The sequence below is a fragment of the Rhinatrema bivittatum genome, chromosome 1 (genome assembly GCF_901001135.1).
Source record: "Rhinatrema bivittatum chromosome 1, aRhiBiv1.1, whole genome shotgun sequence".
NCBI lineage: Eukaryota > Metazoa > Chordata > Amphibia > Gymnophiona > Rhinatrematidae > Rhinatrema > Rhinatrema bivittatum.
This window is the reverse complement of record NC_042615.1, coordinates 639,155,348-639,169,600: the sequence shown is the minus strand read 5'-3', so window position 1 is coordinate 639,169,600 and position 14,253 is coordinate 639,155,348. Positions and strand designations below refer to the sequence as shown.

Here is a 14,253-nt window from a genome sequence, read left to right as displayed (position 1 = left end):
CATCTGTAGAGCTGCTACATGGAGCTCTCTCCATACTTTTGCAGCTCATTATTGCCTCGACAAGGCTGGTAGGCAAGATTCTGTCTTTGGCCAGTCTGTCCTACGTAATTTATTTCCAGTTTAATAGCCCAACTTCCTACCTGCGACCCACTGTGGAATTCAGGGTGCTCTAATACCCAATAGCACCCCTGTTGTGCCTGTTGCACGTCTTTGGGTGCTTTTGGTTCATTCTATTCGGGCATCCTGTAGCTCGATATTCACCCATATGTAAGGACTACCATCCTGCTTGTCCTGGGAGAAAGCAGAGTTGCTTACCTGTAACAGGTGTTCTCCCAGGACAGCAGGATGTTAGTCCTCACGAAACCCACCTACCACCCTGCAGAGTTGGGTTCGCTTATGTTTTATTATTTTATTTTTTTTGCTCCTACTTTTTGCTACAAACGAGACTGAAGGGGGAACCCTGCTGGATGCAGGGTTAGTGGCATGCTGGGCATGCTCAGTGTGCCAGTCAGTTCTAGAAACTTTGAAAAAGTTGTGATAGGGCTCCATCAATGATGTCACCCATATGTGAGGACTAACATCCTGCTATCCTGGGAGAACACCTGTTACAGGTAAGCAACTCTGCTTTATCACTGTTTCCACTGCATGGATGTTTCAGAATTATATCAATTGCAAAAAACCTCCAATCATTCAAATGAATGATCTTCTGTCATGCTGTAAGCCACTGAAGGCGCCTCTACATGTCCATGCTCAAAACTGCGATAATCAATGTGTGTTTAAAATTATTGTGGTTTTTCCTACATGTGTCCTTGCTATTTCTAAGGAAACAATATAAGATGACGCACAAGTGATAAAATGGTGTAATGTCTGTTGTCTCTGTTATTGGATGTTTGAAATCTTTGACAGTGAGCGTCACCTCACATGCTTGGCATGAATCACAATCTTCATATGAATTCATCCTTTGATGGAATATCTTTAGCTATTCAACAGAACCATTCTACAGTATGAACACATCATTCATGTATCTTTTCCAAATAATGTTTTTCAAATGGAGAATTTTCAATCTGTTTTCAGTGGTATCACACTCCACCTGCGCTGCTGCAACAATTTCTGGCATGTGGATCACCACCTGAGAGTCTTCAGCCTGCCACAGCAGGCTAGGCCCAAGCCTGGTCTAATTTTTGAGAAGAAGCAACCCTCAGATTATGACCCTTCTAATCTACTTTGGAATGCCAAAAAGCAGACTATAAATTAGATAGGGGAAAGGATTCAAAGGTTCTTAGAAAAGAGAAGATCACCAAGCACCACTGGTGCTTCAGAATTGTGGAATCCTGTCCCCCAGTGCTGCATTGATGTTTGTTTAGCCTTCATTTCAGATCTGTCTCATTTAATCCAACTCTGTCTTGAGGTGGAGTTGCTTCTCAACCAGTGGGTGATTTAACATGTCTGTCCCAAAGATCATGGCAAGGGGCTCTGTTCATGCTATTTCTTTATCCCCAAGAAGTTGGGGGGGGGGGGGGGGTTGGGACCAATCCTGGATTTACAAGGACTGAAAAAGAGCCTGTTATGGGAAAAATTCAAAATGAAAATTCTCCCCACCATCCTACCCTTTATTCAAACAGGGACTGGATGTGTGCCCTGGATCTGAAAGATCACTTATCTGTCTCATTGGAAACACCTCAGATTCATAGTGGATTCATCTTACCACCAAATCAAAGTTCTATCTTTCAGGTTCTTGGCAGCCCTTGAGGGCTTTACAAAATGCTCAACAGTAGTGCCAGCTCACCATCTCTTTCCTTAACTGGGTGACTGGCTAGGGACATGATCTTATCAAGCAGGGGTGTTTTAACACCTTGCAGAAGACAATTCAGCTTCTTCAATCACTAGGGTTCAGCTTTCCAAAGTCAAGTCTTGTACCCAAAGAATCAAGTTCATAGGGGTGTAGATAGTCATCCAGAGAAAATGTTCCTTCTGTAAGATTGGGCCCTTTGTCTTTGAGCTCTAGTCCATAACTTACTGAAGCAAGATCAAGTAACGGCCTAAGCAATCTTGGTTGTCCTCGGACATACGGTGGCAGTGGTGTATATGGTCCCCATGATGCACCTGTATATCAGAGTTCTGCAGTGGGGCCTCCATTCTTAGTGGGATCAGCTATGTCAGACTTTGTCACATCCTGTAAGAACTATGATGATATCGTCTCTCCTTTGGTGGCCGTATTCTGGAGAAAGGTACCCCTCTTTGAGTTCTAACTCTTATCAGGTAATGCTAGCAACAGATGCATCCAGTAGGGAGTGAGATGCATGCACAGGCTCCTTCTGAACTCAAATAATTTTTGGATTGCATTTGAACACTTATTCCAGATAAATCTTTTGGAGCTGTGAACCATTTGATATGTCAAGAGTTTTTTCTTAATTTCCTTTAGTTAAAGAGAATTCTAGTCCAAACTGCCAACAGAGAGGCAATGTCCTATGTAAACAAACAAGCGGGCTGTATGCCACAGAGCTTTTCTTCAAGCAACTTATTTTCCTGGGATATCAGCATGTTAGCAGATCACCCCCATGAGTAGCCTGTGGACTAAGTGGTGGCATTCAGACTATTTGACCTCTGTCACCATCAATCAACCTGTTTGCATCAGAAAATAGGAAAGTCAACACATTTTTCTCCCTTGTTCAGAGCTGCTCCATATTCTTTTCTGCTGAAGTGGCATGCAGATCTGCTGTAGGTCTTTCCTCTAATTCCATTGGTGGAGAGGATGGTGCAAAAGGTACTTGAGGACTCGTTGCTTCACCTTGGCCCAGGCAAGCTACAACTCTTCCTTCCTTAACTTTAACCTTTTATCTTTAATTTATTTCAACCTGGATCTGTTTTTGTACATTTTATGCTGTTTGTAATTTGTTTATAATTGTATGTATGTACTCTTTGTAAACCGCTTAGATCCATTACAAATTGTATAGGTGGTATACAAGAATTTTTAAATAAGTGTGGTTCTCTTTCCTCATCAGGTTAATAGTCTGCCTGTTGTTCCCCTGGGATCTGATTCAGCTCTTCTAACTCAAGAGGAGTGTTGGCTGTGTCATCTGAGCCTCCCCTCCCTCAACTTAACGAACAGCATGAATATTGATTGCTCAATATTCTCCTCATTGTCACTATAAGAATATAAGAACATAAGAAATTGCCATGCTGGGTCAGACCAAGGGTCCATCAAGCCCAGCATTCTGTTTCCAACAGAGGCCAAACCAGGCCACAAGAACCTGGCAATTACCCAAACACTAAGAAGAACCCATGCTACTGATGCAATTAATAGCAGTGGCTATTTCCTAAGGAAACTTGATTAAAGAGGTTAAGGCGATTATGATTTTGGCAAGGAAGCCATCTACTGGAAGTGTACAGTTCTAAATGTAAAACTTTTTCATCTTGTCAAGGAGACTCCCTGAACTATTTTCTTGTGCTCCAAAGGATCGGCTTCAGTTCTTATTCTCCCTCTCCTCTTTGGGCCTCGATATGTCATTGGTCAGCGTGCATCTCAGTATCATTGCTCTTTGCTATTCTCAAGTGAATGGATAGCTAATTTCCATCTATCCCCTTTCGAAGTTCATGAAGGGTTTGTGGTATATGAGACCTCCAGTTGCGAGGCCGATGGGCATGGACTCTCCATGTCATCTTGGCAAAAATGATGAATCCTCCCCATAAGCTGTTGGAGTCTACTTTCTTAAAGTTCCTTACCTGTAAAGTGGTATTTCTAGTCATCACTTCAGCTAGAAGATTTTAGCAAGCTTCAAGCATTTGTTCATTACTCTCTGTACTTAGTGCACCACATTCATCCTAAGTTTTTATGAAAAGTGGTTTCTTCATTTCATTTGAACCAAGCCATTGTTTTACCCATGTTCTTTTTGAAACCTCTTGCACATAAAGGGAAGAAGGCTCTTCATTCTGTCTAGACTGTAAAAGGGATTTAGCCTATTATCTGAAGAGAGCTCTGAGTTCAGGCTTGTCAACATTTTGTCTCCTGTAATCCTAACATACTGGGTATAGCTGTTGCCAAACGCAGTAGACTGTATTGCACATTGCTATGCTCTGGCTGGCCTTCAGATCAGACTATCAAGATTCATCAAGGGAGAGCCATAGCCACCTCAGTGGCTCACCTAAGATCAATCTCAATTGAAAACATTAGCAGAGCTGCAACTTGATCATCAGTTCACACCTTCACATCCCACTACTGTCTTGGCAATCTCTCTGAAAGCATCAGTAGCTTTGGGCAAGTATTTTGGTGCAGTCTGTTCACTAAGTAGTTCACTGTAATTCACTCTCAATGGGGGGGGGGGGTAAAGATTGCTTATTCAATAAGTGCACTGTTATGCAATCCTCCATAGGCAGCAGGATTAATGAGGTCTGCTTAAAACCCACCCACTTCTCTGGAGAGTCCACTACCTAGCTAAAGCTAAACTCTATAATCAACTTACTCTACATGCATGTGGAAATCGACTGAACCAGAGAAATGGGGACCGTTCAGTGCTGTTGGATGATGTCAGCCCACGTATCGAGGCAAATTCATCCCACTCTTTATGGCAAACTCTATTTATGGTAAACAAACTTACTTTCCTCCATGATATACCTCTACTTTGCACCATCTTTCTTTCAGTATTCATAAGGGTTCGCTGAATCTCCTGTTGCAAAGCATCCCCACATTATAATGCTACCATCATGCTTTAGTAGGGTGATGTGCTGTCCGTTTTACACCACACATATTACTTAGCATTTGTAATATGCTGCAGACCACAGGGTGCTGCATGGTACTCAGATTCCTGTACCGCATGGTCCCAGGCCCAGTGCGGTGTCCTGCGACTTGCTAGGGCCTCCCAGCGTGACTTCCGGTGTCCTGCTCCTCTGCTGCATCCTGCTTCTCTGAATGAAAGCCCGCAGCAGCTCACCAACTCTATTGGGCAGCGCTTATGATTTCCTGTGGCATGGGCTGATGACATCAGCACTGCTCTAATAGAAAAAGAAGTGCACTGCTTAGGGCATGTGCCTGAGCAACAGGTTCTGATTCTTCATTCCTCTGCATCTTGCTGTTCCTGACTCTGACTACCAATTGAGATCCGACTTGTTTCCTGACCTTGCTTCTGTCTGCTTGCCCTGATCTTTGCTTGTCTCCTGCTTCTGAACAGACTTTGCCTGCCCAATCTCACCTCTACCTCATGATTCTGTACTGTGCCTTGGCCCTGTCAGTTAGCAGTCCTAGGGTTCACTCTTCCAAGCCTGTGTCAGCATTGAGACTAAAAATTTCCACCAAACCTCAAAACCACTTCCCTCATGCCTGCAATATCCCTTAAGTCCGTGCTTCTCAACCCAGTCCTCAGGGCACACCTAGCCAGACACTTTTTCTGGATATCCACAATAAATACACATGAGATAGGCACCACTTCCATTTTTTGCAAGTCTAAATGCATCTTTGCAAATGCTATGTGCCACATCACCTAACTTTTCTACTGCATTGACTTCCTTGTCACCCTACTATTCAGGCTATGTCTGTTGGGTAATCTTGAAATTATTGCAGTTATTTTCCCCGGTCTCAGCCAGAGACCTCTGAACTTTTTTTTTAAGTAATCATAGACCTCTGTTACCTTCTACAGCAGTTTCCTTAAACCACAGCTACTGACTTTGGAGGGGTAGTCTGATCATGGTAATGTCTTGGTGCCAAACTATTTGTACTTTACAATGATTTATCTGCCAGTGCCCCAAGAGATATTCAAACCTACTGCAGCTTTCTTATAGCCTTCCCCCAATCTGTACCTTTTTGAGTAACATTCTGGAGCTCTTTTATCAACTCCTTTTTTGGCATATTTGACTTTTGCTTCAAATTGATATCATACCACTTGATTTCTTTATCTAGAAGTATTTGAATCAGCTTAACTGCTATGATTGGATATAGGTGGGCTCTATTTAATTTGTTATGGGTTATAAGACAATTTTTTGATTGGAGCTAATTTGGGTGTTGAATGACAAATTGTATGAAGTCTTGTTATCAAAATATTTTGTTTTTTTTATTACTTTTGGAATATTCCTGTAATTTTTTTTTTTTAATGAAAGTGTAGAGCATGTTGGGTAGGACAGTGAAACAAATTCATGTTAATGCATTTTGATTTGTATAGAGACAATAGAATGTGAAAATTGTATAAAGGTGTGAAAAATTTACCAAGGCATTGTGGCAACAGATATTTATTCACTTTGTTCTTCTCAAGATTGATTAATATGTGGTATTCTGCTATAGCACAGCAAATCATGTGTGTTTAAGCAAAAAAGGGGCAGAAACTATATTTTATTTAATTTATTGAGCAAAAAATCTTTTCTTTAGGATTTCCACTGGACAAAGCTGTTGCCTATTCAAAACTCAGGAACCCTTTTGTGGTGAATGACTTGAACCTACAGTACAAAATACAAGACAGGTAAGCAGAGTATTAAAGTTGTAAATTGCATTCGAAGACTTGTCTGGAAAGCGATCAATAAATGATTTTAAATAAATCTCCCATAATCAAGTGTGCACTGCAGAACCATAAACTTAGAGGCCATAGTAAGTCAACACCAATTCACTAAAGCTGTCAAATCTGTTGCTGATATCAAAGTTGTCTGGTTTGATTAGAAAGGAAAGTAGGCCAAAAATTGGAAATCTGACCTAAAACTTATATGCTTTCCTGCATGTACATTCTGATCTGAGCAACACTGACAATTCAGTGTTTTGATAGGTTGTTAAGATGTTGGGGAAAAAGCGGAAAGTGTAAATATCAAGGCCTCTAGAGAAAATAGTAAGTTCAGCAAAAATTAGCTTCCATGTTTAAAGAAGAACACCCGTTATAGTTTGCTGGCACCCTGTAGGAGGAGATTAAATTTTAGATATTCTGTAATGTCACTTAGAAACATTAGTTGCATGATCTATTTGTCATCATCCAGTTCAGGATAGTTTTGACCTTTTTCAGACAAAATGTTCTTGATTGCATCAGGGCAGTTCACAAAGCATTCCAAAGCCTTCCCACAGTTAAGCCAATTATCATTGCTGTGAGCTTGAAGACTACCTGTGTCAAGGCAGATTGAGAAAAAATAAATTCATTTTCACCACTGTAGTCATCACATTATTTAGATCAGAATTAGAAATCTTGGTGCACAGATTTTCTTGATGAATAATGCAACGAAAATTTACCATCAGGTGGCTAATTTGATCCTTGTGATCTTTACAGATCCCCTTTTTGTCCCCGACCATAATGAGCACAATCAGTTGTCGCACAAAATTTTTTGAATGAGTTCATCTTTCCTCTAAATGTTTAATAATCATCAGCTTTGTTATATCTTCCCTCATTGTGCATGTACAGCTTTTAGGAAGCATAGCTGCTCTTGAATTTTGTCTGTCACAGTTTATGGCAAGAAATGCTAACTGCAGTTTCATCATTCTGTATCCATACTTTTATAAAGTACAACACTAAATACTAACGCATCTTTTAATTCCACTCTGTTTAACTTTTGTATCTCCACTGATTTGACAGACATTAGTACATTTTTAATTCTGCAGATTGTGTCTTTATTAGGAAATTCATTGAAATTAACATCCAAACAACTGAGAAAAGCCTCTTATCCCAGGACAAGCAGGATGCTAGTCCTCACACATGGGTGACGTCACTGACGGAACCTTATTGCGGGAAAACTTTCTGTCAAAGTTTCTAGAAACTTTTGACTGGCACTCTGAGCCCACTTAGCATGCCCAGCATGCCATGATATTCTCTGCCACAGGGGTCTCTCTTCAGTCTTTGTTTTTCCGCGCTGCTGTAAGCATAGTGGAGATAGGAGTCCTGTGAGTTCCCTCACAGATTTTCTGACTGAAAAGTCACTGATTTTCAAAATAATTTTTCTCCCACAAGGGATTTCTCTCTCATTTCTACTGGACGGTGAGAAATTAGTCTCGTTTTTACTGTAAGTAAAAACTTTTTTTTCTCTCAATTTTTCTCCCTCTTTTCATCGACGGCTGTTGGTGAAAAGATGGCTTCGGGGTTTAAAAAATGTCCGATCTGCAATCGGACTATGTCCATAACAGACCCACACCTTGAATGTGTTCTCTGTTTAGGAGACAAGCACGATGTCTCATCCTGCTCTCAATGTGCAGAGATGACTCCCAAGGGAAGAAAACTTAGACAGGAGAAAATGGAACATCTTTTTCACCTCCAGCTTCTTCTTTCTCCTTCGATGTCGACGAAATCGTCCCCAGCAGGAGTTTCCAAAAACGTTTTGCTGAAAAAACGTCGTCTGGAGGGTTCCGGAGATCAAGTATCGACTTCGACATCGATAAGGTCGGTAGTCGAGCATAGGCCCAAACATAGGCACCGCCACCGACATACACAGACGTCAGTGTTAACTCCCACCCGGGGAGAACCGACCGCAAAAGGACCAGGAAACTCTGCTACCATCGTCAAGGCCTACATCATCGATCGATCCTATACAGACATCGGTGGAGGTATTGTCAACACCCACACTGCCACCGCATACAGCTACTCCATCTACCCCAGCTGTATCGCAAGAATTGTCGATTTTTATCAGACAAGCGGTGATACAGGCCTGGAAGGAACAGGCACCTATTCCGGCGACCGTGTCGTTGCCGGTGACGTCACCGATGTCGATTCTTGAACCCATACCGATACCAATCATTCTATCGATGCCGGCACCGATGCCGATGTTCACGATTGCACCAATGCCAGGGACTAAATCCATAACAACTACTGTGACTTCGAAGCGACCACCGAAGACAACAGCTCTATCTTCGGTCCCGAAGCCGCCACCATCGGTGCCACTCCCTCCTGGGGATCCAGGACACCCAGAGTCGGCATTATATCAGATCCTAATGAAAAAATATCTGGATCTCATCGATTCTCTTCCCTCTAATCCACAGGAAGAGCATATGGAGGACTCACCTATTGAAGATCCATTACCAGGACCTTCAGGAATTCCTCCACCTCCCTAAACTTCAACAACTTCTCCACAAATTCAAGAATATGATACTTGGAGTGACACACAATCAGATACTTCATCTGAAGACTTTTTCGGATCCATCTCCACCAGATCCACAGAAGAAATCTCCTCCAGTCTCGAACAACCTGGAATCCCGGGGGATCTGGTACCCCGATGGCTCGAGACCGCTTCCATTTCCTGGGTGGATCTCTTTAAGGGGATCCATGCCTTTGTACAGATGCAGTCAGCTTCCTGTCCAGGCCCTACTGCTGCTGCGGCCGCTGCTGTTGTTACTCCAGCTGATCCTGCCCCTGGACCTTCGCGCCCTTATCATGGGCACCCGCCTCCGAGCAGTCCGGTTCAGACGGACCTTGATGTCTCGGAGGACGAGTCCGAACCCCCTGAGGAGGGGGAACTTCCCTCGGGGATTGAGCCATATCGAACCATGAGACGGTTCTTTCCCAAGGAAGATCTCTCCGACCTGGTATCTCAGTGCCTGGCAGAATTGGATATTACAGGTCCCAGCACTACGGTGCCCTCTGCGCAGAACCCTCTGCTGGAAGGCCTTCGTCCTCCAGCCCGCCATTTTCCCTTCTTACAAGCTGCACAGCAACTGATGGATTTGGAATGGGCGGCACCAGCAGCCTCATTCAAAGGGGGGCGGGCCCTGACGGGCATGTACCCCCTGGAACCGGCAATCAAGGAGATGCTGGCGTGCCCTCAAGTGGACGCCTTGGTCAGCGCTGTGGTCAAGCGCACTACCATTCCAGTTGAGGAGGGGGGGGGTGGCCCTCAAGGAGGCTCATGACCGACGCCTGGACGCCATCCTGAAACAGACCTTTGAGGTGGCAGCTTTATCTTTGCGGATCGCAACCTGCTGCACAGTGGTGACGCATTCCTGTTTGTCACAGGTCAGGAACAATGCTCCGGCAACAGACATGGAGTCAGCTCTCTCGTTCCTCACGGATACTGCATCCGACCTAGTCCGTACATCAGCCAAGGGGGTCTCATCCTCCGTAGCCGCCAGGAGGCAGCTCTGGATACGGAATTGGTCAGCCGATGCTCCTTCGAAGACACGCCTCACCAGAATGCCCTTTAGGGGTTCTTTCCTGTTTGGCAGCGACCTTGATAAACTGGCCAGCACATGGGGCGCCTCTCCAGTATCTCTACTGTCGGAAGATCGGTTCAGAAGGAACCAGCGCGCCTTTCCAAGGCCCTCCAGAGGTAGAAGCTCCCAGCGCTTCACTCCCTATAGGCGTCGCTACCAAGCGCCTCGTCCTCAGGCCAGGAATCAGTCCTTTCGGACCAAGCAGCGCAAGAGGGGAGCCGGCTCGGGTTCAGGTCCCGGCCGCGCCTCACAATGAGAATCAGCCGATCCATCCAGGGGATGGAGCCATAGGGGGCAGGTTAACCCTCTTCTACCCCAGATGGGTCCTCGCCATCATCCGAGAGGGGTATTATCTGGACTTTCATCATCTCCCTCCGGACAAGTTTGTGGAGTCTTCGTGTCCCATTCACTTAGAGAATAGCCACTGCCATTAGCAATGGTTACATGGAATAGACTTAGTTTTTGGGTACTTGCCAGGTTCTTATGGCCTGGATTGGCCACTGTTGGAAACAGGATGCTGGGCTTGATGGACCCTTGGTCTGACCCAGTATGGCATTTTCTTATGTTCTTATACACAAGAAGGCAGCATTGGAAGCTACCCTGGCGAGGCTCCTGTCCTTGAAAGCCATCATCCCAGTACCTGCCTGGGAAATGAATTCTGGACACTATTCCATTTATTTCATGGTACCCAAGAAAGAGGGCACTTTCCGGCCCGTATTGGACCTCAAGTCAGTCAATCGCTACTTAAGGGTCCCGAGGTTTCGCATGGAAACTCTGCGCTCAGTCAAGACCGCAGTCCAGCCAGGAGAATTCCTCACGGCCTTAGACTTGTCAGTAGCCTACCTGCATATCCCGATCCATCCGGATCATCAGCGCTACCTATGCTTCAAGGTTCTGGGACACCACTTCCAATTCCGGCCTCTGCCCTTCGGGTTAGCCACGGCGCCGCGGACCTTCACCAAGGTGGTCGTAGTGGTAGCAGCGGCGCTCAGACGGGAAGGAATCCTTGTCCATCCCTAACTAGACGATTGGCTATTCAGGGCGAAATCACAAGAGGAGAGCCATCGGGCAACCAACAGAGTGATCGCCCTTCTGGAAAGCCTGGGATGGGTAGTCAACCTCAACAAGAGTTGCCTACAGCCTTCCCAATCACTGGAATACCTGGGAGTACAGTTAGACACCCAGACAAACAAAGTCAGTCTTACTACCAAGAGAAGGTTAAAACTTCAGACGCGTCTCCGGTCCTTGATTGGGAGCCAGCCGGCCCATAGCTTGGGATTATCTGCAGGTTCTCGGCCTCAAGGCCTCCACCCTGGAAGTGGTACCCTGGGCAAGGGCCCATATGAGACCTCTACAACGCTCCCTGCTCTCTCGCTGGAGCCCCCACTTCCGGAATTATTCCACGCACCTACCTCTGCCGGCCAGTGTGAGGACCCAGTTACGGTGGTGGTTGCAGTCCAACCACACGAGCAGGGGGTCGAAGATGTCCTCCCCCACGTGGACTCTGCTCACCACAGATGCCAGCCTGAGCGGCTAGGGAGCACACTGCGAAGAACTCACCGCACAAGGACGGTGGAACAGAGAAGAGTCAGGGTGGAACATCAACCACATCTGGAGGCACGAGCAGTCCGGTTAGCCTGCCTGCAATTTGCTCACAGACTGAGGAACAGAGCAGTCAGAGTAATGTCCGACAACGCCACCACGGTGGCATACATCAACCGCCAGGGCGGAACCAGAAGCCGACAGGTATCTCTAGAGATAGCCCCGCTGATGGCCTGGGTAGAGGCGAATCTTCAGGACATCTCCGCCGTCCACATTGCCGGGAAGGACAACACCACGGCAGACTTCCTCAGCAGAGAAAGCCTAAATTCGGTTGAATGGCAGCTGTAACCCACAGCCTTCCAGATGATTGTGGAGCACTGGGGGATTCCGGACATGGACTTACTAGCAGACAAGTCCAATGCTCAAGTACCCAGATACTTCAGCCGCAAGCGAGATCCGTTCTCACGCGGGATCGATGCCCTGCTTCAGCCATGGCCTCCAGGGACTCTTCTATATGCTTTTCCTCCGTGGCCTCTGCTGGGCGCCATCATCCACAAGATTCAGAAACACCGGGGCCTAGTTCTTCTAGTGGCACCAGACTGGCCAAGAAGACCCTGGTACGCAGACATGAGAAGACTACTGGCAGGGGAGCCCCTTCCCCTGCCTCCTCTCAGGGACCTGCTTCGTCAAGGTCCCATCCTCCACGAGGATCCGGCTCAATTCTCTCTTACGGTCTGGCCATTGAGAGGGCTAGACTGAAGAAAAGAGGTTACTCGGAGCCCGTGATAGATACACTCCTCCGAGCCCGCAAGTTTTCCACATCCCTCACCTACGTAAGGATCTGGAGAATATTTGAAGACTGGTGCGATACTCACGACACCAATCCACATGCGACCACAATTCCTATTGTTTTGGATTTTCTACAAGATGGGCTTCAGAAGGGACTCTCCCTAAGCTCCATCAAGGTTCAGGTGGCCGCGCTGTCTTGCTACGGTCCCAGGAGGGATGGCAAGACCATTGCCACGCATACAGATGTTTCTCACTTCCTGAAAGGAGTCAAGCACATTCGTCCACCACTCAAGTGGCCAGTGCCCCTGTGGAACCTCAACCTAGTTTTGGATTTCCTCGCGGGATCCACCTTCAGACCCCTTCGGGGCCTGTCTCTCCGTTCTCTAACTTTGAAGATGGTGTTTCTGCTGGCAGTGTGTTCTGCACGCCGCATCTCAGAGCTACAAGCGCTGTCCTGCCGTGATCCCTTTCTTAGAATCACTCCGGAGGCTATCCATCTTTGCACGGTTCCCTCCTTTCTACCTAAAGTGATTTCACAATTTCACCTCAACCAAACCATATCCTTGCCCACTATGGCGGGTTTGAAGAAATCTGAAGAAGGGCGTTTACTACGCCATCTCGACATCGGCAGATTGCTGCCCAGATATCTGGAATTGACATAAGTACGAAAGACAGACCATCTGTTCGTCCTGCACAGCGGAAAGAAACAAGGTGAAGCGGCCTCTCGGCCCACCATCGCCCGCTGGATTAAAGAAGTCATCAGAGCAGCTTATGTAGAGGCTGGGAAGTCACCGCTTCTACAAGTCAAGGCTCATTCTACCAGAGCCCAAGCAGCATCTTGGGCAGAATCCAGGATGCTGTCGCCTGCAGAAATATGTAAAGCGGCGACATGGTCCTCCCTCCATACCTTTTCCAGGTTCTACCGTCTGGATGTCCAGGCCAGGGAGGACACAGCATTTGCGAGGGCAGTCCTACACGGTCCTCAGGCAGCCTCCCACCCAGGCTAGGAGTAAAGCTTTTGTACATCCCATTCGTTCTGAGTCCATCTGGCTACACGCTAGGAAATGTTGAGATTACTTACCTGATGATCTCCTTTTCCTTAGTGTAGACAGATGGACTCAGCATCCCGCCCAGGCTGCCAGTATACATGGGTTTCACCGATTCAAGGTAGGCCATGTCCTTTTGCTTACATAAGAGCGTCCCCTTTGCCAGGTGTCGACGCTTTCTGGTTGTGAATGCTGGTGGTCTCCAGCTCCTATCAATCGGTCAGGGAAATCCTGTTTCACTAATTCATTGATCGTCAGTACACACATATCCATAACAGCTTTTGCAAGGAAGATTACTGAGTTGCTACGCTTCCTGTGGGGGTATATATACCCGTGCTGACGTCAGATCAGTCTCCAACTGCTAGCACGAGCATACTATACCCATTCGTTCTGAGTCCATCTGTCTACACTAAGGAAAAGGAGATTATCAGGTAAGTAATCTCAACATTGTATACGGTTGTGTGGTTCTCAGAGAACTACAATTTCAAATATTGCGTAGAACGACTTTTCCCCTTATCAGGCATTCAAAGCTGGGATAACAGAACTAACTATTGTCTTAAATGTAATCACTTGGATGCCAATTTAATGCATGGGTTGTGTGAATATCAACAGATTCACCTCTTCTGGGAAAGTATTTTCCATTCTGTTGCCTGGTGATGGAGGATCACTTTAAAATGTTCACTAGGTTATGCTTGTTGGGCACAGGTTCTGATTTGGTGGGTATGGGGAAAGATGGGAAGATGTTTTTATATAAATGCTGTCTTGTTGGGAAACACTATAATT

At 46.0% G+C, this 14,253-nt stretch overlaps 1 protein-coding gene across 16 annotated transcripts in view; it reads left to right on the top strand.

Moving 5' to 3' along the window:
* PPIP5K2 (diphosphoinositol pentakisphosphate kinase 2) overlaps positions 1-14,253 on the top strand; it is a 620,162-nt gene that overhangs the window by 117,385 nt on the left and 488,524 nt on the right. For all 16 annotated transcript variants that reach the window (XR_003852104.1, XM_029572559.1, XM_029572550.1 and 13 more), the window contains one exon: positions 6,353-6,443. Coding sequence is in view for 15 of the 16 variants with exons in the window: in XM_029572559.1 (XP_029428419.1) it covers positions 6,353-6,443 (91 nt within the window). In the remaining variant the exon portion in view is untranslated. The remainder of the gene's footprint in view (positions 1-6,352; positions 6,444-14,253) is intronic.